General features: G+C 44.9%; 1 protein-coding gene across 11 annotated transcripts in view; it reads left to right on the forward strand.

Moving 5' to 3' along the window:
* The window catches only part of FHAD1 (forkhead associated phosphopeptide binding domain 1), a 133620-nt gene that overhangs the window by 11952 nt on the left and 101804 nt on the right, over nucleotides 1–19864 (forward strand). For 9 of the 11 annotated variants that reach the window (XR_007136481.1, XM_047791956.1, XM_047791957.1 and 6 more), the window contains exon 3: nucleotides 10439–10645. Coding sequence is in view for 8 of the 11 variants with exons in the window: in XM_047791956.1 (XP_047647912.1) it covers nucleotides 10439–10645 (207 nt within the window). In the remaining 3 variants the exon portion in view is untranslated. Of the gene's footprint in view, nucleotides 1–10438; nucleotides 10646–13462; nucleotides 13625–19864 lie in introns of those variants that run through there. The other 2 variants (XM_047791964.1, XM_047791965.1) reach the window with 2 other exon arrangements.

Raw genomic sequence — 19864 nt, forward strand, 5'->3', positions numbered from 1 at the left:
TAGTCCGGGGAGGTAGGGCTGAGTTTCAGACTCTGGGCGACCTGACTCAAAGCTTCTAAAGAAAGAAGCTTCATTTTTTGAGTGTAACTTTAGCTGTGGGAACATCTACTGTCTAAATATTGGAAGTTCCTTGTAAGTCAACGGAGATAACAAGGTGATTGACTAAGCTAGGGAAATTCCACTGTGTGGAATCCTGAGGGGGGTTGACAGCGAAGCGTGCAATGGTCTTGTGATCCTCCTCCTTGCCGCAGGCTGATGTGGCGCCAACCTAGGAGGGTGGTTTGGGTAAAGAGGAAATTTTGACCCCATCCTTCCCCAGGAAGAGGAGCCTTGGGGCTGTGACGCGAAGACCCAGCAAGAACCCCATCTCACCCCTCTCGTCCAGCCAGAGTAAGCTCTCTGCGTATACGGGCAGGTGGGATTCGATTAGTCTCACCTGGATGACCCAGGCTAGTCTCCCTCTCTTAAGATCGCTGGTCAGTAACCTTTCCATCTGCAGCGTCCCTTTTGCCACGTAATGGCGCACATTCCGGGGTTCCAGGGATGGGGTCACGGGCATCTTTGGGAGGCCATTCTGCCCACCACAGTGAGTACCATCTCCTGCCTGGACTCTTGCCATGGGGAGGGGGTGGTGCTGTGGGACTGGTTTGAGAGCTTTTTGGAAGAATCCGTAGGGTCCATACCAGGGGCCATGGAGAGAGATGGCTGGATGAGCCAGGGAAATAATGCCATCACCGAGAGGGGAGAGGCAGGATTGCTTAGCGAGCACCTCAGGAAGCAGCGGGGCAGTTTGAGGCCTGGAGATGAACCAGGGGTCGGAAATGCACATCTGAGAATGGAGGGGGTGGTACAGCGGAAGTGGACACAACCTGGAGCGCATCCACAGGGCAGGTGAGGGGAGAGGTGCCCAGCAGGGAGACCTGCAAATAGTCAGAAAGGTAGGGGAGCCAAAGGGCTGCTGCCAGGCAGGGGAGTTAATAGCAGAAACAGCTGACAGCTGCTGAATTCGCCTTGTGCCAGGCACCGTGCTTTGCAGTGTCCTGTGTGTTAACTCAATTTCATCCTTACGAGGTCAGCTGTCACCAGTGCCAGTTTCCAGATGAGGCTGTTGGGGCACAGACAGGCTGAGCACCCTGCCTGAGGTCACACAGGGAGGCTGGAACCACACTTGGGCGCTCCGACCTCACGGCCAGCCTTCCTGAACCCTGGCCCAGCTGCAGGAGGAAGGATGCAGCTGACGGGGAATCGGAGAGGCTTCCTCTTTCCTTCCAGCCCAGACTCTCGTCTCACCAGCGCTTGGCCATTTCCTCATATTCTTTTGAAAACCCCATTTTTTGCTATTTCTGCCCTATATCTCTTTCCTGAGGCAGTAGGGGGCTGGGGCTGCGGGATGGAGTAGCCAAGTACCGAAAGGTTAAAAGAAATCGATCAAATCCACACACACACCAGTTAATTTCAAAAATGTTATCCTACTACTTTAAACACTTCACCAAACAGTACCTTCTGTCAGTGCTACGAAGCACAGCTCATCAGACTTATTTTTGCAGCTCAGGTAGCAACCTGCAGAGAAGCAAAGAAACAGGCCCCAGGCTGCAGAGCTGGAAAGTGGCAGAGGGGGCACTTGAACCCAAGACTTCCTAACTCCAGAACCCATCCTCTTGCTCCTCACGGAGCACGTGTTGCTTTTCTAGTCACCAGTCACTGGCCACTTTCTTCCACCTTTTTTGGCTGTTGTTAATCATGCTGCGATAAACATGAGTGTGCAAATATTTTGTCAAGTTCCTGCTTTTAGTACGTTTAGGTACATACCCAGAAGTGGGCTTGCTGGATCATATGATAAATCTATTTTAAATCTTTTGAGGACCCACCGTGCAGTTTTTCTCATCAGCTGCACCAGTTTACATTCCCAGGAGTGCTAAGTGTTCCACTTTCTCCACGTCCACACCAATCCTTGTAATTTTCTGTTGTTATTTGCTTTTGATAGTAGCCATCCTTATGGGTATGAGGCAATATCTCATTGCAGCTTTGATTTGCAGTTTCCTAATGATTAGTGATATTGAGCACCTTTTGGGGGGGGAGGCACACCCACAGCATGTGGAAGTTCCCAGGGCAGGGATTGAATCTGTGCCACAGTTGCAACCTGCACCGCGAAGGATTGTCCTTGAGCATCTTTTTATATTCTTCTTGGCAATTTTTGTGCATCTTCTTTGGGGAAATGTCTCTTACAGTTCTTTGCCCACATTTAGCCAGACTAGTTGGTGGGGAGGATAGTTGTTGAGTTATAGGAGCTCTTTATACGTTCCTGATATTAACCCTTTTTCAGCTACATGATTTGCTGCTATTTTCTCCCATTCTTTCGATGGCCTTTCACCCTGTTCATTGTGTCCTTTGATTCACCGGAAGTTTTAGATTTTGATATAGTTGACGTTCTCTGTTTTTACTTTTGTAACCTATGCTTTTGGTATCATATCCAAAAAAGTATTGCCAAATCCAATGTTGTAAAGCTTTTCCCCGTTTTCCTCTAAAAGCTGTATGGTTTCAGACTACATTTAAGTCTTTGATCCATTGTGCGTTAATTTTTGTATATGATTTAAGGTAAGAGTCCAACTTAACTCTTTTGTAGTTTTTTCCCAGCATCATTTGTTGAAAATATTGTTCTTTCACCCATTAAATGGTCGTGGCACCTTTGTTGAAAACCATTTGACCATACAGGTGAGGGTTTATATCTATGCTCTCTGTTCTATTGCATTGGTCTGCATGCCTGACCTCATGCCGACATCACACTGTTTTGATCACTGTGGCTTTGTATGTAGTAAGTTTTGAGATCTGGAAGTGTGAGCCCTCCAACTTTGGTTTTCTTTTTCAAGAGTCCCGTGAGATTCCATATGAGTTTCAGGATGAATTTTTCTACTTCTGCAAAAAATGTGAGTGGGTTTTTGACAGGCATTGCATTGGCTCTGTAGATCCTGCTGAATAGTGATGACACCTTAACAATATTAAGTCTTACGATCCAAAAACAGCGGGTGTCTTTCCATTTATTTGTGTCTTCCTTATTTATTTATTTATCTTGCTTTTTTAGGGCCACACCTGTGGCATATGGGAGTTCCCAGGCTAGGGGTCGAATCAGAACTGCAGCTGCCGGCCTGCCCCACAGCCACAGCCATGCCAGGTCCTAGCCACGTCTGCAACCTGCACTGCAGCTCATGGCAGTGCTGGATCCTTAACCCACTGACTAAGGCCAGGGATCGAACAGTCATCCTCATGGATACTAGTCAGGTTCATCACCACTGAGCCATGACGGGAACTCCTACTTGTGTCTTCTTTCATTTCTTTCAGCAACACTTTGTAGTTTTCAATGTACACATATTTTACCACCTTGGTTAAGTTTATGCCTGAATATGTCATTCTTTTTCATGCTATCGTAAATGAAATTATTTTCTTAACTTTTCAGATTGTTCATTGTGCGTATATAGATACACAACTGGTATTTGCGTGTTGGTTTTGTATCCTACAACTTTGCTACTGAACTTTGTTTACTAGTTCTCACGGGGTTATGTTTTTTTGTGGACTCTTGAGGATTTGTACACATAAGATCATGTTGTCTATGAAGAGAGATAATTTTACTTCTTCCTTTCCAATTTGGATACCTTTATTTCTTTTTCTTGCCTAACTGCTCTGGCTAGGACTTCTAGTACTTTGTTTAATAGAAGCAGCAGAAGTGGGTATCCTTATCTTTTTGGGGGCCATGCCCACACCGCGCGGAATTCCCAGAGTCAGGCATCAAATTCTCATCACAGCTGTAATGAGAGCCATAGCAGTGATGCCAGGTCCTTAACCCACTGAGCCAGCAGGGAACTATTCCTTATCTTGTTCTTGATCTTAGAGGAAAAGCTTTCAGTCTTTCACCATTGAATACAGTGCAGCCCACGGGTTGCATTGTTCATATTTGGCCTTTGTTAGGTTGAGGTAATTTCCTTTTTATTTCCTGTTTGTTGAGAGCTTTCATCATGAGTGTTGCATTTTGTCAAATGCTTTTTCTACATCAATTGAAACAATCCTTTTTTCCTTCTTTCTGTTAATGTGATATGCTACTTGGATTGATTTTCGTATGTTGAACCATCAACTCTGCATTCCAGGAATAAATCCCACTTGGTCATAGCATGTAATCCTTTTAATGTGCTGTTGAACTCAATTTGCTCATATTTTGTTGAGGATTTTTGTATCAGTGTTCATAAGACATATCGATCTGTAGTTTTCTTGTAGTGCCTTTGTCTGGTTTTGGTATCAAGGAAATGCTGTCCTCTCACTTCACCTTTTGAGTCAGTGTCTTCATCTAGAAGATGAAGATAATAATAGAATCACTGTATAGAGCTGTCATGCAGATTAAATGAGAGAATGCACACAAAATGCTCCAGCAGGGCCTAGTTCACAGGAGGCCCTCAACATTTGTTATGCAGTAATAATAATAACAGTTTATCTCATAGTGGGACAGCTCAGCAAGATGGAGCTGGTACAGTCAAACCGTATCATCAGCAGGGCTCCTGTCCAACAATCGTATTTAGCAATTTCCAAGTAAAGGGAGGGAATAGAATTAAAGGGCAGAACTAGGAAGCTCTCTCCTGGGCTGACATATGGTAGAGACTTGCCCAATTTTGTGGACTCATTTAAAACTTCCTGCTTTGCTTTAATTTCTTAATAATGGTTTGGCAGCTTTTGAGGAACTGAAAGTAATGAAGCCTGGGAAGAGAAAAACAAAATGCAACACACAGAATTTGTCTCATTCATGGGTTATCAAGGGTTCACAGAACACGGAGTTCAGCGGGGACGGTGATGAAGATGACGGGGGTGGCATTTTTCAAAGAACTCCTGTGTTTTAATCGTTTTTAAAATACCTTATCGTGGGGGAACCGTTTTAAGTTTACGGGAAATTGAGCAGATGAGTTTCCATATATCCACCCCTGCAACACACGCAGTCTCCCATTTATTAACATCTTGCATTAGTGTCGTACTTGTTATAATTGATGAACCAGTGTTGATATGTTATTATGAACTAAGTCCCTGGTTTATATTAGGGTTTGCTCTTTGTGTTGTACATTCTTGGGTTTTGACGAAAGCATAGTGACAAATATCCACCATGATGGCATCATAAAGAACAGTTTCACTGCCCTAAATTTCCCTGTTCTCCACTTATTCATCCAGAGCCCCTGAGCACTGGCACGCACTGATCTTTTTGCTGTCCCTATAGCTTTAAGCTTTCCAGAATTTCTTACAGTTGAAATCATACAGTAGGTAACCTTTTCAGACGAGGTTCTTTCACTGAGCAATATGTATTTAAGATTCCTCCACGTCTTTTTTGTGATTTGATAATTCATTATTTTTATTATTAATATTTCATTATATAGATTACCACAATTTGTTTATCCAGTTACCTTTTAAAGGACACCTTGGTTGCTCCTAGTTTTTGGCAATTTTGAGTAAAGATGCTAACGTAAACAATTATGAATAAAGATACCATAAGCATGTATCCAAAATAAATGAGTCTTAAAGGTCAACAATAATAAACAACCCAAGTAAAAATAGGCAAAAGATCTGAACATAGATACCTCCCCAAAGAAGATACATAGATCACAAATAAGTGCATGAAAAGACATTAAACAAAACATATCATTAAGGAAGTTCAAATAAACATGGAATATCTCTTCATTTATTTAGACTACGTTGATTTCTTTCATCAACATTTTATAGCTTTCTTCATATAGCTTCACGTAGCTGCATATTTTGTTAGATTTATTCCTCCTACTTCATTTCTATGGTGCTAATATAAATGGTGGTGTATTCAATTTCAAATTTCAGTTGTTCATTTCTGGTACATAGGAAAGCAATTGACTTTTGTGTATTAATCTTACTTCCTGTAACCTTACTGTAACTCTTTATTAGTTCCTGGAGGGTTTTTTGTTTTTTGGGCTTTTTTGGGTCAGTTCTTTGGGATTTTCTGCATAGATAAGCATGCCATCTGCAAAGAGAGACACTTTTTTTACTTCCCAATCTCTGTATCTCTTATTCTCTTTTCATAACTATTGCATTAGCTCAGTGTTGAACATGAGTGGTAAAAGGGGACATCTTTGCCTTATTCCTGTTTTTGTTTGTTTGTTTGTTTTGTCCTTTTAGGGCCACATTCACAGCATATGGAGTTCCCAGGCTAGGGGTCGAATTGGAGCTGTAGCCACTGGCCTAGGCCAGAGCCACAGCAATGCGGGATCCGAGCTGCGTCTGCGGCCTACACCACAGCTCACGGCAACGCCAGATCCTTAACCCACTGAGGAAGGCCAGGGATCAAACCTGCAACCTGCAATCATGGTTCCTAGTCAGATTCGTTAACCACTGAGCCACGACGGGAACTCTTATTCCTGGTCTTAATTGGAAGGTTTCTAGTTTCTCACCATTAAATGTGATGATAGGTTTGGGGTTCTGTCACTTTGTAGGTGATCTGTATCACGCTGAGGAAATGCTCTTCCATTTCTAAGTTGCCAAGAGTTGTTGTGGTTTGTTGGTTTATCATGAGTGGATACTAAGCTTCGTCAAATGCTCTTTTTCCATCTACTGATGTGATCATGTGCTTTCTCGTCTTTATACGGTTGGTGTGATGAATAACATTGATTGACTTCCAGATGCTGAACCAGCTTTGCGTACTTGGAATAAATCCCACTCGATGGTGGTATATAATTCTTTTTATACATCGTTGGATTCAATTTGCTAATATTTTGTTGAGCATTTTGCCTCTATGTTCATGAGAGATACTGGTCTGCAGTTTTCCTGTCTTGTAATATCTTTATTTGGTTTTCATATTAGAGTAAGGTTGGCCTCATAGAATGAGTTAGGAAGTGTTCCTACTTCTGTTTTCTGCAAGAAATTCTCGAGAACTGGTATCATTCTTTCCTTAATTGTTTGATAGCATTCAATAGTGTCTTTCATTCTGGAAGGTTATTCATTATTGATTTACATTATTTAATCGATATGAGTCTATTCAGAGTATTTATTTCGCCTTCTGTGAGTTTGGCAGATTTTGTCTTTCAAGGAATTGATCCACTTCATTAAGTTATAGAATCTGTGGACATAGAATTATTCATAATATTCCTCTATTATCCTTTCAGTGTCCATGGGATCAGTGGCGATGGCTTCTCTTTCATTTCTGATTTTAGTAATACGCATCTCTTCTTTTTTTCTTGTTTATCCTTCTAGAGGTTTAAATTTTATTGATCTTTTTTAAAAAAACAGCTTTTTGTCGACTTTTCTCTGTTGCTTTCCTGTTTTTTACTTCATTGTTTCTTCTGCATGTGATAGACTTATATTGTTCTTTATCTAGTTTTATAAGGTGGAGGCTTAAATTATTGATTTTAGATCTTTCCTCTTTTTTTTTTCTTTTTTTGGCCACACCCTCAGCATATGGAAGTTCCTGGGCTCAGGACTGAATCCAAACCACAGCTGCAACCTATGCCACACCTGTGGCAATGCTAGATACATAACCCATCGCACCACGGCAGGAGCTCCGACCCTTTCTCTTTTTTAATGTTTGCCTTCAATGCCATTAATTTCCCTCCAAGCCTCACTTTTACTGCACCCCACCAACTTTCATAAGTTGTATCTTCAGTTTCATTTAGTTCAAGGTAATTTTTTATTTCTCATGAGACTTCTTTCTTGACCCACCTGTTATTTAGAAGCGTGTTGTTTAATCTCCAGATATTTGAGGACTTTCCAGCTATCTTTCTGGTATTTTTAGTTTAATTTAATTTAGCTTATTTTTAGTTTAGTTTAGCCTAAGCCTGAAGGTGTAACTTGCACAATTTATATTCTTTTAAACCTGTTGAGGTATATTTTGCAGCCTGGAATGTGGTCTGTTTGGTGAATGTTCCATGTGAGCTCGAGAAGGATGAGTGTTTTGTTTTTGTTGGAGGAAGTTTTATGGTTACCAGTTAGGATCCAGATGATCGATGGCACCATTGAGTTCAGCTTTATTCTTACTCGTTTTCTGCCTGCCGGATCTGCCCTTTCCTTGGTGGACGGATGTTGAAGTCCCCCACCATCGCAATGGATTCATCCATTTCTCCTCGAAGCTCTGTCAGTTTGTGCCTCCTGTGTTGCGTTGCTCTATTGTGATGCATGTACAATTAAGGATTGTTATGTCTTCTTGGAGAAAGGACCCCTTTATTGTTACCTCCCACCTCTCTTTATCCCTGGTAACTTTCCTTGCTCTGAAGTCAGCTCTATCTGAAGTTGATAGAGCTACTCCCACTTTCTTCTTATGTTTCAATATTTTAAGTGCTAAAGTGTTTGGTAAGATTCGCAAAGTGAGTAACAGCATAGACATTCGAATCAGGCGAACTTGGGTACAAGCCAGGCAAGTCAAGCTGAGTGCCTATGGGCATGATTAATCATTCTAAAAACCAAGGACCTATCAGGCCTCCTGTATAGTACAAGGACCTATATTCAATATTTTATAACTTACAATGGAAAAGAAATATCTATCTGAAAAATGATAGATATTATGTATAGTATAATGGAATCTTCCTGCTGTTTACCTGAAACCAACAAAACACAGTAAATCAACTATATTTCGATAAAAAATAAAAAATTAGAAAACTTTAAAATGAGGCAGTATCCCTTTGGATTATTGTGACAATGAAGTGGGATAATGCAATAAAATGCTTAGCAAATTTCCTGACACGTAACGTGAGATTAATATATTTTACTGTTATAAGCAATTATATCATATAATCATATAATATAGGCTATATAACATAAGCTATTATATTATTAATACAAGCTGTTGGTTATAATTATATTATGGGACTTTAGTATAGATTTCTAAGTTCAAATACTTTTTTGGGGGGAGCCATGCCTACAGCATGTGGAAGTTCCCAGGCCAGGAATCAAACCTGTGCTACAGCAGCAACCTGAGCTGCTGCAGTGACAATGCTGGATCCGTAACCCACCACAGATGACTTCCAAATAGTCTCTTTTTTTTTCTTTGCTTTTTAGGGCTGCATATATGGCATATGGAAGTTCCCAGGCTAGGGGTTAAATCAGAGCTACAGCTGCCAGGCAACGCTACAGCCATAGCAACACAGGATCCAAGCTGCGTCTTCGGCCTACACCACAGCTGACGACAATGCCAGATCCTTAACCCACTGAGCGCGGCCAGGGATGGAACCCGCATCTTCATGGATATTAGTCGGATTTGTTTCCACTGTGCCGCAATGAGAACTCCCTCCAAATATTCTTTATGAAGGTTGGATGTAGCACTCTGAGAATAACTTAGAAAGTAATTGCAAAATCTCGGTCTGGAGCCGATGTCTCATAGGCAGTGTCCTGAAAAGACAGACGACATCACACATGCCCTGCAGCCCACAGAGCAGGGTGCCAGGGCCGGGGGGTGGTGGTGGGGGGAACGTGGTATTTCCTCCTTAGTGCTGAGGTTTGCTCACCCTTCTTATTAAGTGAAATCACACGGGCGCCTTCTGCCACCCACTGCCAATTCGCTCACTGTCTGGGTTCTCTTTCTTTTGGGAGAAATGTGGTCACACGAGGGCCCCTATTGAAAAATAGATCATCTTTGGTGAGATAACTTCTGACTAGCTTTTAAGAAGCAGCAGAAGAAAGTAATTGCATGGGAAAAGCTTCATTGTACACCAAGGCTTTTAAAAGGTAGTTATAAAACTGCTTTGTGTGGTATGAGCTCAAGTTTGTTTAAACTTTTTAAAAAAGATTGAAAGCCTAGAAAAAAGGCTGGAAGGATGTGAATCTCCGTGTTCAGTGTCTGCCTCTGGGGGCCGGGAGTCTGAGTGATTTAAATGTCTTCTTTGTGCTTCTCTCTAGTTCTCATTTTCTCAGTATTAAGAAAAACATGTGCTTTTTGAAACAAAAACAAAAATGAATAGAACCAACAAATGAGAACAACAATCCTTACAAAACCTCCCCTTAACTATAACTCTTGGAGTCAATGGACAGTTGTCACTTGCCAACCAACTGACCTTTCTGGTTTGTGTTTGGGGCCATTTCTACTCTCCGTCTTGCCATTCAGAGCAACCAAAAGGGTGGGGTCAGAGAAATATAAAGTGGCCAGTTCCTGGCAGGTTTCTCATGAGTTCCCTCTTGTCTCTGTGTTGCCTGATTCCCTACCCATCAACTCGGGCACCTATTCTGGGTCTGGTATCAGAGCCCATAGCCCAGCCCTGCTGCTCACTAGCTTTGTGGCCTTAGGCAAGTCACTGAACCTCTCTGATCCTCAGCATCCTTCTTTAAAATGAGGATTGCAGTGACCGTCCAGCCGGGTGAAGCAGGGAGCCCCTTGGGGCACCAGTGTCAGCGGCACTAGTAAATGTAAGGGGCCCCCTACTAGTCCTGCTTTCCTGGCTCTGACCGTTCGGCTCCTGCATTGCAGTCTGCAGACATCGACAACCACCACGCGCTCATCGAATTCAATGAGGCCGAGGGCAGCTTTGTTCTCCAGGACTTCAATTCCCGCAGCGGCACCTTCGTCAACGGGTGCCACATTCAGAACGTGGCCGTCAAGCTCTTACCCGGAGACATCCTGAGGTTTGGGTCTGCAGGGCTGACCTACGAGCTGGTCATCGAAAACCCATCCTCGGTGAGTCCGGGGCCCCTGCGGGGGTGGGAGTGGGGGATGGGGTGCAGAGGTACCTTGTTTGTCACCTTCCGGGCAGCCCCGGGGTTCGGATACGGTCACAGGTGGAGCTCGTCCCAAGTGCATCACTCTAATTTGACGCTGCTCGCCCAGGGTCAGCCACACCTGGTTCTCTGCTTCTGCGATTCTGCGAAGTTCAATCTTATCCGTTGGAGGAGCGAGTCCTTGTGCCCTCTTCTGGGCATTTCTTGGAATTACACGGAGAGTTGCCTAGAGGCCGCTCCAAACTAGAGCATTTTCCTGAAACGTGAAGCTTGGGGAAGGGAGGTGGAAAGCAGGTGTGTGCTTTTGAAGACTCGGAGTTGGATGCTTCCTTTTTAGGCAGATCAGTGCTCTGCAACCCCTTAGCTTTGTGACCTCAGCCAGGGGTCTTTGCATCCCTGGGTCTGGATCCTTTCAACAGGTGCCAGGCACTGAGAGAGTATCTATGTGTAAAAAAAGTCAAGGTCAGTTTCCAGAGGGAGTAGATGCCCAGCACCTGGCGGCTGTTATGACACCCTGGATCAGAATATTCCCAGGATCAGGGCCTAAGTATGGCCCCAGGTTAAGCAGAAGGTAACCCTAAACTTAGCCATCAAAGCTCAGTCACAAGAATCAGCCAGTTCAGTAGGGAAGCAGGATAGGAGGTAGGTCACAAGCCTGGGTCAGAACCCCAGCTCTGCCACTGACCCCTTACAGGTGCTCTTGCACAAGCCTTTGGACCCCATGGAACATCAGTTTCCTCATCTGCAAAGTGGGGCCAATGGCAGCGGTGACCTCGCGGGCTTATCTCAAGGGCAGAATGAGATGGTTGTAATTGTAGAGCTTCTGGCACAGTGCCCGCTCGTGGTGAGCACACAGTTGATACCTGCCGTGTGTGTCCCAGAGAGACAGTGTGTTCATCTCACCCCACCACCAAGATTGCTGCAGGGACCGAGACCTCTGCACCTTAATATCCTTTCTGGGACGAGGCTGGATATAAATAAATAAGGTTTAGAGAATCTGGACAGAATCCTGGGGTGTGGGAGCCCTAGGCAGCCCTAAATACACACTCCAGGAAAATCAGCAGTATCCCTCAGGCTGCGGGGGCTGTGACGCTCCACCCGTCACGTTTGGTCTTGAAAATCTAGGGCAGTTTTCTCCTGCTGCTGCTCAGCCTCCATATCTCCCGTGGACCAACGTTAAAGTGTGTTCGTTCCCGGGATGCACAGGGGTCTGCTGGCTTCTGACCCAGAAGATCCTGACCTGGTCAGGGCTCCTCAGCACAGGTTCTGAGGGTCCACTTGTCAGAACCACGTGGGGAGCAGACCCATGACACGGCTCCCGGCCTCACCCCAGGGCTGAGGACTCATATTTAGGGCTGCCAGATAAGATACAGGACACCCAGTTAAATCTGAATTTCAGGTAATCACCAAATACATTTTTTGTGTAAGTGTGTCCCAAATATTGCAAGGGACCGCTTGTGCTAAAAGAAATTATTTAGCGTTTATCTGATTCAGACTTAACTGACACCCTATGTTTTATTTGTATATTTATTTGTCTGTTTATTGATTTGTGTGCCATCTGGCAACCGTCCACATCCTTCCTGGAAGCGGGGCTTGGGAGTCTGCATTCTCACAAGCTCCCTGGTGATTCTCTTGCACCCCCAACAGGAGGGAAACTCAAAGTTAGAGTCATTTGTATGGAACACTCACAGAATTTTTCAGGAATCAAAGAAAAAGGGATTTCAAACCCCTAAGTCTAAAAATCCAAGTTTGTGAAGTTTGAGTCAATGTTTCCCTAACATGCCTGACTATAAGAATTTTTCGAAAATGTTCAGTAAAATTACAGGTTCCCGGGCCACCTCCCTGGGAAGTTCTGACTTTATGGCTTTGCCCATGAAGGGGGGGGGAAACAACAAACATTATCTGCATGTTTCATATGAAGATAGTTTCTGAAATTTTATAGATGATAAATTACTTATTATTAAATAATTATGATTTTCTGCAGATATTTTATTATTTTTTTATAACTCAATGAATTTTATTAGCTTTGTAGTTGTACAGCCATCATCACAACCTAATTTTAGAACATTTCCATCCCAACCCTCCCCTCCCCCTGTCCACCTCTCTCTCCCCACCTCCTGTCCCCCTTGGTAACCATAAAACTAGTCTGTGAGTCTGTTTCTGTTCTGCAAATAAGTTCATTTGTATCCTTGTTTTAGATTCCACCTAAGTGATGTGATATGATGTTCGTCTCTCACTATCTGACTTCACTTAGTATCATAATTTCTTGGTCCATCCATGTTGCTACAGATGCCATTATTTCATTCTTTTTTATGGCTAAGTAATATTCCATTGTGTATATGCACTACATCTTCTCTATCCATTCCTCTGTTGATGGACATTTAGGTTGCTTCCCTGTCTTGGCTGTTGTGAATAGCGCTGCAGTGAACATTGGGGTGCATGGATCTCTCCGAGTCATGGTTTTCTCCAGATAGGATGCCCAGGAGTGGGCATAAACCTTGAAACCTAAATTTCCATCAAAAGGGGGCATCGTTTAATAAATTATGAGATGTCTGTTCATATGTAGAATGCAGCACTGCCTTTTAAAACCCAGTGCTTTGTTAGGATATCACTGACATAGAATAAACTGCACATGTTTAAAGTCGATAACTGGATGGGTTTGGACATGCGTCTACACCCGTGACACCATCGCCACCATCAAGGCATGAACAGGACCCTTCGCCTCCCAGAGTTCCCTTAGGATCACAGCTCGTGTTTGCTCACTTGCTCTTAACAGCTTCACGGAAGCGCGGGTCACGTCCCGTGAACGTCGCCCATTGTTTAAGTGTGCAGCGCCGTCGCTTTTCATGCATTGACCGGGTTCTGCAGCCGGCCGACGCGCTGCTTCCAGAACATTTCCATCCGTGTCTGTCACCCAAACCTCGGAAAAACCCCGGAGGTACTGGTTTGTTTTTCGTTTTTCATCTTCACCTTTCCCATCTTAACCATTTTTAAGTGAACAGCTCAGCAGCATTAAACGCAGTCACATGATTGTGCAACCATCACCCCCTGTCTGTCTCCAGAACTTTTTTCATTTTCCCAAACTGAAACTCTGCACCCATTAACCCCCCCCCCCATTCTTTCCATCTCTGTGAATTTGACTCTTCTAGGTGCCTCCTCTGTGTGAAATTTTGATTTTTGTCCTTGTGTGACCATCTTGTTTCACTTGGTATGATGTTCTCAAGGTCCATCCTGGCCGAGTAACGTGTCACTGTGTGGCTTCGGCACAGTGTGTGGGTCCATTCCTCCATCAGCGACCCCTCAGGTTGCCTCCACCTTTTGGCCATTTTGAGCAAGTTGTTACGAACGTGGGTGTGCCAAGTGGAAGGGGGACTTTATTTTATGAGGTGCTGCTTAGATAAGCGTGGGAAACAGCGATCATGCTCTCTAACCTTGACCAGACAAGAAGGAAGAGGCTGCTTTGTAAGAAGAGAAACCAGCGGAGGAGGAACCACCGACGCCGACAGCCCTGTGCTAAGCAATCCACCTGCTTTCCCTTATTTCAGGCCTATGGCAGCCTGTGAGCTGGGCTGTCCCATGATCCCCGTTTTACAGACAGGGAATCCGAAACTCAGAGAGGTTAAGTGATTTCCCCGGGGCCACACAGCCAGTCCCCACACATTAAACACCATCCCCACTTGCGGATAAAGGAGGGGAGAAAACCACGGAGTCTGGTGCCGGCACCGTGTCCTTGACCGGCTTTCACCGAGAGCAGCACATGCTTTCGTGGTCACTCGGACACACATGGGTTTTTTCAGTGCTGATTTCTACATGCACTTGTGCCCTGCTTCATTCCGCAGGGGACTGCGGGCAGCAGCACGTGTCCCCCGGCTTGTGTGCAGGGCACTTTGCAGGCCTCCCTCCCACCCCATCTCCTCAAAGGTGCTGTCAGCTGGGGGCCTCCCCAGGTTGAGAGAAGCTCTTATTCACAGAGGGGTCCTTTGTAGGACCTGAGCCAGGGCGGCCTGTGGACCAAGTAACCCCTTCCCATGAATTCCACCTCCTGATGACCCAGATCTGCGGCCTGTTTGAAAGAAGAGAAGGAAAGATGAGGGAGAAAAGGGAGAAGGATTAAAGAGCATCGCTCATCAAATATTTTGAGACCCAGTTTTTCTAAGAAATTTGTGGCTCTCTTGCTTCCTGCATGTTATCGTTTCTGATTGATTTGGGGTGCCAGGTGAGGGCGCTGTGCTCCCCCCCACCCCGCATAGAGTTTCCCAGGAGGACGGTGCTCATGTCACACAGGTTGGATGAGATCTGAGCTGTTCTTTCTGGAAACATTTATCTCAGGCTCTGTGATGACCGTCACCAACAGAGAGGAATGTGACAGCATTTTATTGGGGGCTCCTGGGGGGGTTGTTAGGAAGCCAGATGTGTTAGCAGATGTCACAGTGGTTAGCAGTGTCCAGAGTGGTCCCAGCCCCGCTGTTGTACTGGACGTGCACTGGTCATTTACCTCTCAAAGCCTCTGTTCCCGTTCCTGTAACAACAGCTCCTACCACATGGAGGGACTGTAGTGGGAGGTGAGCAATGTCTGTGAATTGCTTAGTCCAGTGTCTGGCATATGATATCCCTCAGCTTTAGGATCAAGCAAACCTGGAGTTCCCTGGTGGCTCAGTGGGTTAAGGATCCCGAGTTGTCACTACTGTGGCTCTGCTTACTGCTGTGGCATGGGTTTGATCTCTGGCCCAGGAGCTTCCGTATGCCAAGAGCACAGCCAAAAAAAGAGTCAAATAAACCAGCATGTAGCAGCCAGGATGCTTCCTTTGTGAGTGTGCCTTTGGAGGGGAGAGCTCCCAAGACCTACCCCCACTGGCAGATAGATACGTTTGCAGATAAATCACCTGTAGAATAAGATGAAAAAAATATAAAGGAAAAGCTCTTATTTGACAAGGTGCATTGGCAGCCAGGATGTGCCCACGAGTAAATCATAGCTCTTTGGCCAAAGTATTACCTCGGGCTGCCCTGTTGCACAGCTCCAGGGTCACCATTCACATCGCTGTCCAGGTGGCGACCCCTGGCATTGTGCAGGACATAACCTGCAGGGCCTCATGCAGTGCCCTGAGGCCATGGTTCAGTAATACCATAGAGTCTCTGCCCTGGCACCAAGCGAGGGATATTGAAGTCACAAGTCGGCTCTGCCTGCCACACTGTGGGGTTTATTGTCGCTTTTATTTGTGCTTTCGGAATTCTCAGAAAGGAGGTGTAGACACAAGTCATCCTAGTCACAGTGGTGGTGATTTTATAAAGCAGCCCCAAGTGGATAAATGGTGTTGTGGCTCAGCAAGTTAAGAACCCGACGTAGTGTCCGTGAGGATGTGGGTTTGATCCCAGCCCCACTCAGTGGGTTAAGGATCCAACATTGTCACAAGCTGTGGTGCAGGTCGCAGTTGTGGCTTGGATCTGGTGTTGCTGTGGCTGTGGTGTAGGCCAGCAGCTGCAGCTCTGGTTCAACTTCTAGCCCAGGAACTTCCATATGCTGCAGGTATGGCCATAAAAAGGCAAAAAACAAAACAAAAGAAAAGAAACTTCTCTTTCTCTCTGAAATATGCAAAACTTGTGGAGATGGCCAGAAAGAAGAAAGGAAGCCAGACACCACAACTGAAGCGTCAATTTGTTTCGTGAAGGGGTTGACAGCTCCTTGGCAGCGGCCCCCACCCCCATAATTGCTTGTGTCTGGCCTTCCCTTTAGCCTGCTCTGCCCTGTTCCCAGTCCACCTTCTGGATACTATCCTTGGTCCTTCTCGAAAGGTCACAAGGTCCTGCCCAGGGAGGAGAGCGCCCTCTGTCGGCCCGCGTTCCTTGCTGCTCACTGCTTCGATGGGGAGGCTCTGCAGAACACAGTGGAGACAGCAAGGGTTTTGGAGTTTGATGGACCCCCATTCAAATGCCAACTGCAACCGACTTTACCTCTCTGAGCTTCAGTTTCCAGCCTCTGCACAGGTCCCCTTTCCCGCTTCAGCTTTTTTTAGAGAGGTCCCTCCCTGGGACCACGCCTGTCATTTTAAACTGATGCCCAAGAGTTTCAGCGATTTCTGCAGGGTGATATACATCAGTCACATAGAGCCAGAGCCAGGATTAAAAAACAGCTCTCCCAAGTCCCTGAGAGGCTTTTCCTAGCAGTGCAAAGCATGTTCTATGCTACGCATGATGTAATGGCTGAGACGTGAGATGCTTTTTTTTTGTATAATATGCCTCACTAACAGTTTCTCCATCACCTTCTTCAGTGTCAGCAATCAACCACAAAATCAAGCTCCATATGAACACCTCTTATTAAGCTTATTTATAAGAGGTTCTAAAAATCAGGCTCTGACTGATGGCATTTCCTGATTTCTCCATGGTCAGTTTCAAGCTCCCAGTGCACACCACCGAATACAGAGATGGCAAAAGATGCCTGGTGGCATTTCCAATAGACACACACACACACAGTACAGTGAAACAACCTCAAGAACATAGGTAATCATAAAATGCAATAAAATAATTAGGAAGAGGTGAGTTTTGAGTTATAACCCTTTGTTTCTGGTATATAAGTTAACTGTAAGTTTCTGTAAGGTAATTTTTATTAATGGCTGTGTTGACCAACCAGTGAGCAGAATTCCCAGACATTTAACAATCGGCTCTCACAGGCAGGGGCCCACTGGCCCAGCGCTCCTCTGGGACCGCAGTGAACATCCCACAGGCCTTCTTGGATGGAGGCTGGGGACCTCTGAGCTGCTTCCAGAACATGGCATGTGCCGTGTGAATAACGGTTCCACAAGACAGTCATCGGTGTTCCTAGAAAATCCCGTTTCTAAGGAGCCCATGCGACACCTTACCGGTTTTCACACCACCTAACGCTCCTTTTCCTTATTTAACTCGGAAAATCTCCTACTGTTCATTCACCAGTCATCTAAGATCCTTTCGTGAGTATGGAAAGCAGGTATAAACCATGACATCAGATAACCTAGCAGCCCTAAGAGTACAGGTATTGGAGTCAAACAGCGTCACCGCTTCCTGGCTTTGAGACCTTGGGCAAGTCACCTAAACCTCTCTGAGCTTTGGGCTCTTAATCCACAAAGCAAGGGGTAAAAATGCCTCCCTGAGGTCATCCTGGCGATTAGATGAACCCACATACATTGAGTGCCCGGCACAGTCTCTGGCACATCTGTGCTTTCTCTACGTGGTGGCTCATAACTGTGGTATTGTCAGTAATTATGTACAAATGGCAGAGCAGGTGACAAGTTCTCCAAGGGCAAGGTCTGCTTCGCCACTTCGTCCACAGGCTCCACGGCTTCCTGGCAGAATCCATGTGTCCTACAGACACTCTATGCACAAGCTACCTAATTTTTTTTTTTTTTTTTGGTCTTTTTAGGGCCGTACCTGTAGCATATGGAGGTTCCCAGGCTAGGGGTCCAATCAGAGCTGTAGCCACCGGCTACACCAGAGACACATCAACACGGGATCTGAGCCACATCTGCAACCTACACCACAGCTCATGGCAACGCCAGATCCTTAACCCACTGAGCGAGGCCAGGGATCAAACCCGCAACCTCATGGATGCTACTTGGGTTCGTTAACCTCTCAGCCATGACGGGAACTCCACTACCTTGATTTTTTTAACATGTAGCCACACCCATGGCATATGAAAGTTCCAGGGCTAGGGATCGAACCAGAGTTGGTGGAGAGACAAGGCCAGGTAGTTATGCTATAGGCCACGAGGGAAGTCCTTGATTTTGTTTGTTTGTTTGTTTGTTTAGGGCCTCCCATTTAACCTGTACTCTTTACAGGGATAGAAGCAGATATTCAAGAGAACACAAAGAACAAGTAGGTAATCCAAAAAAAAAAAGGGTAGTGATTTCTTGAGTAAATCATTGACTGGTGTTTGTTCAAGCTGATACAGATTCCGCAGCGGGTGTGGTTGTGGTTAATCCAGGTGGTTGACAACCTGATATTTTAAAGGCGGTGCGGAAGAAATCAGGAATATAACATATGGTCCCTCAAAAGCAACCATGCAACATACCATATGGTCAGCAAACAGAAAGAAAGAAAAAGGCATTCGCATGTATTTTTAAACTGAAGTTTCTAGAAACAGATTTGTTGATAACCGACCTTGACCCCACACTCCCTGTACAGCCCAGAGCTGGCTTTTAATGGCTTTTCTTTTTCTTAGTTTGCTTTTCCCCCCCTGCCTGTTTCCTTATAGTTACCAGCAGCAATTTCTGAGAAAACTTTGACCTTGCCTGTAATAGAGCAAGCCTGCAAACTAGAGAAAAGCAGCATTAACCCTCCAACTAAAGCCACCCTCTAATCAACAACTTTAGATTTAAAAACCCCTAAAACATTATTTTTAAATGTTTAAACCCAAAGAGCAGATTGGAATCTCTGCTGAGGTTACAAATCTTTGGCACCTTGCCCCAGAGGTGCCATCGTCAGGGCTTTGTGTGCTGCGAGCAACAGAAACCAGCTCTAGCTGGCCTCTAGGACAGAGCACTTCAGGGGCCACCGGAGCCAGGGCTCAATACCATCTTCTCTATTTCCATGTCCATGTTCATGGCAGTGTAGTCCCTGTAGCCAAGAAGCAGAAACAACCTAAGTGTCCATGATGCAGAATGGATAAAATGCAGTCTGTACATACAATGGAATATTATTTAGCCTTAAAAAAGAAGGGTATTCTTTGGGATTGGCATGTGTACACTGTGGTATATGGTATGATTGACCAACAGGGCCTTGCTGTATAGCACAGGGAACTCTACCCAATATCCTACCAAAAAGAATGGATGTATGTATACGTACAACTGAGTCACTCTGTTGTGCAGCAGAAATGATCACAACCTTGTAAATCAGCTGTACATCAGTAAGACTTTAATTTTTTTTAAAAAAAGAAGGGAATTCTGACATGTTACAGAATGGATATGAGGACATTATACTAAGTGAAATACACTAGCCATAGAAAGACAAGTACTTGTGTGATGATTCTCTTATTTGAGGTACTTGGTACTTAGAGTGGTCAAAGTCATAGACATAGGACATTGGTCACCAGGGCTGGGGGAGAGGGGATGTGGGGAGTTGTGGTTTAATGGGACTAGAGTTTCAGTTTTGCAAGACAAAGAAGCTCTGGAGATCATCACCGAGCTATGTGAATATACTTAACACTATATAC

The sequence above is a fragment of the Phacochoerus africanus genome, chromosome 8, assembly GCF_016906955.1.
Source record: "Phacochoerus africanus isolate WHEZ1 chromosome 8, ROS_Pafr_v1, whole genome shotgun sequence".
NCBI classification, from domain to species: domain Eukaryota; kingdom Metazoa; phylum Chordata; class Mammalia; order Artiodactyla; family Suidae; genus Phacochoerus; species Phacochoerus africanus.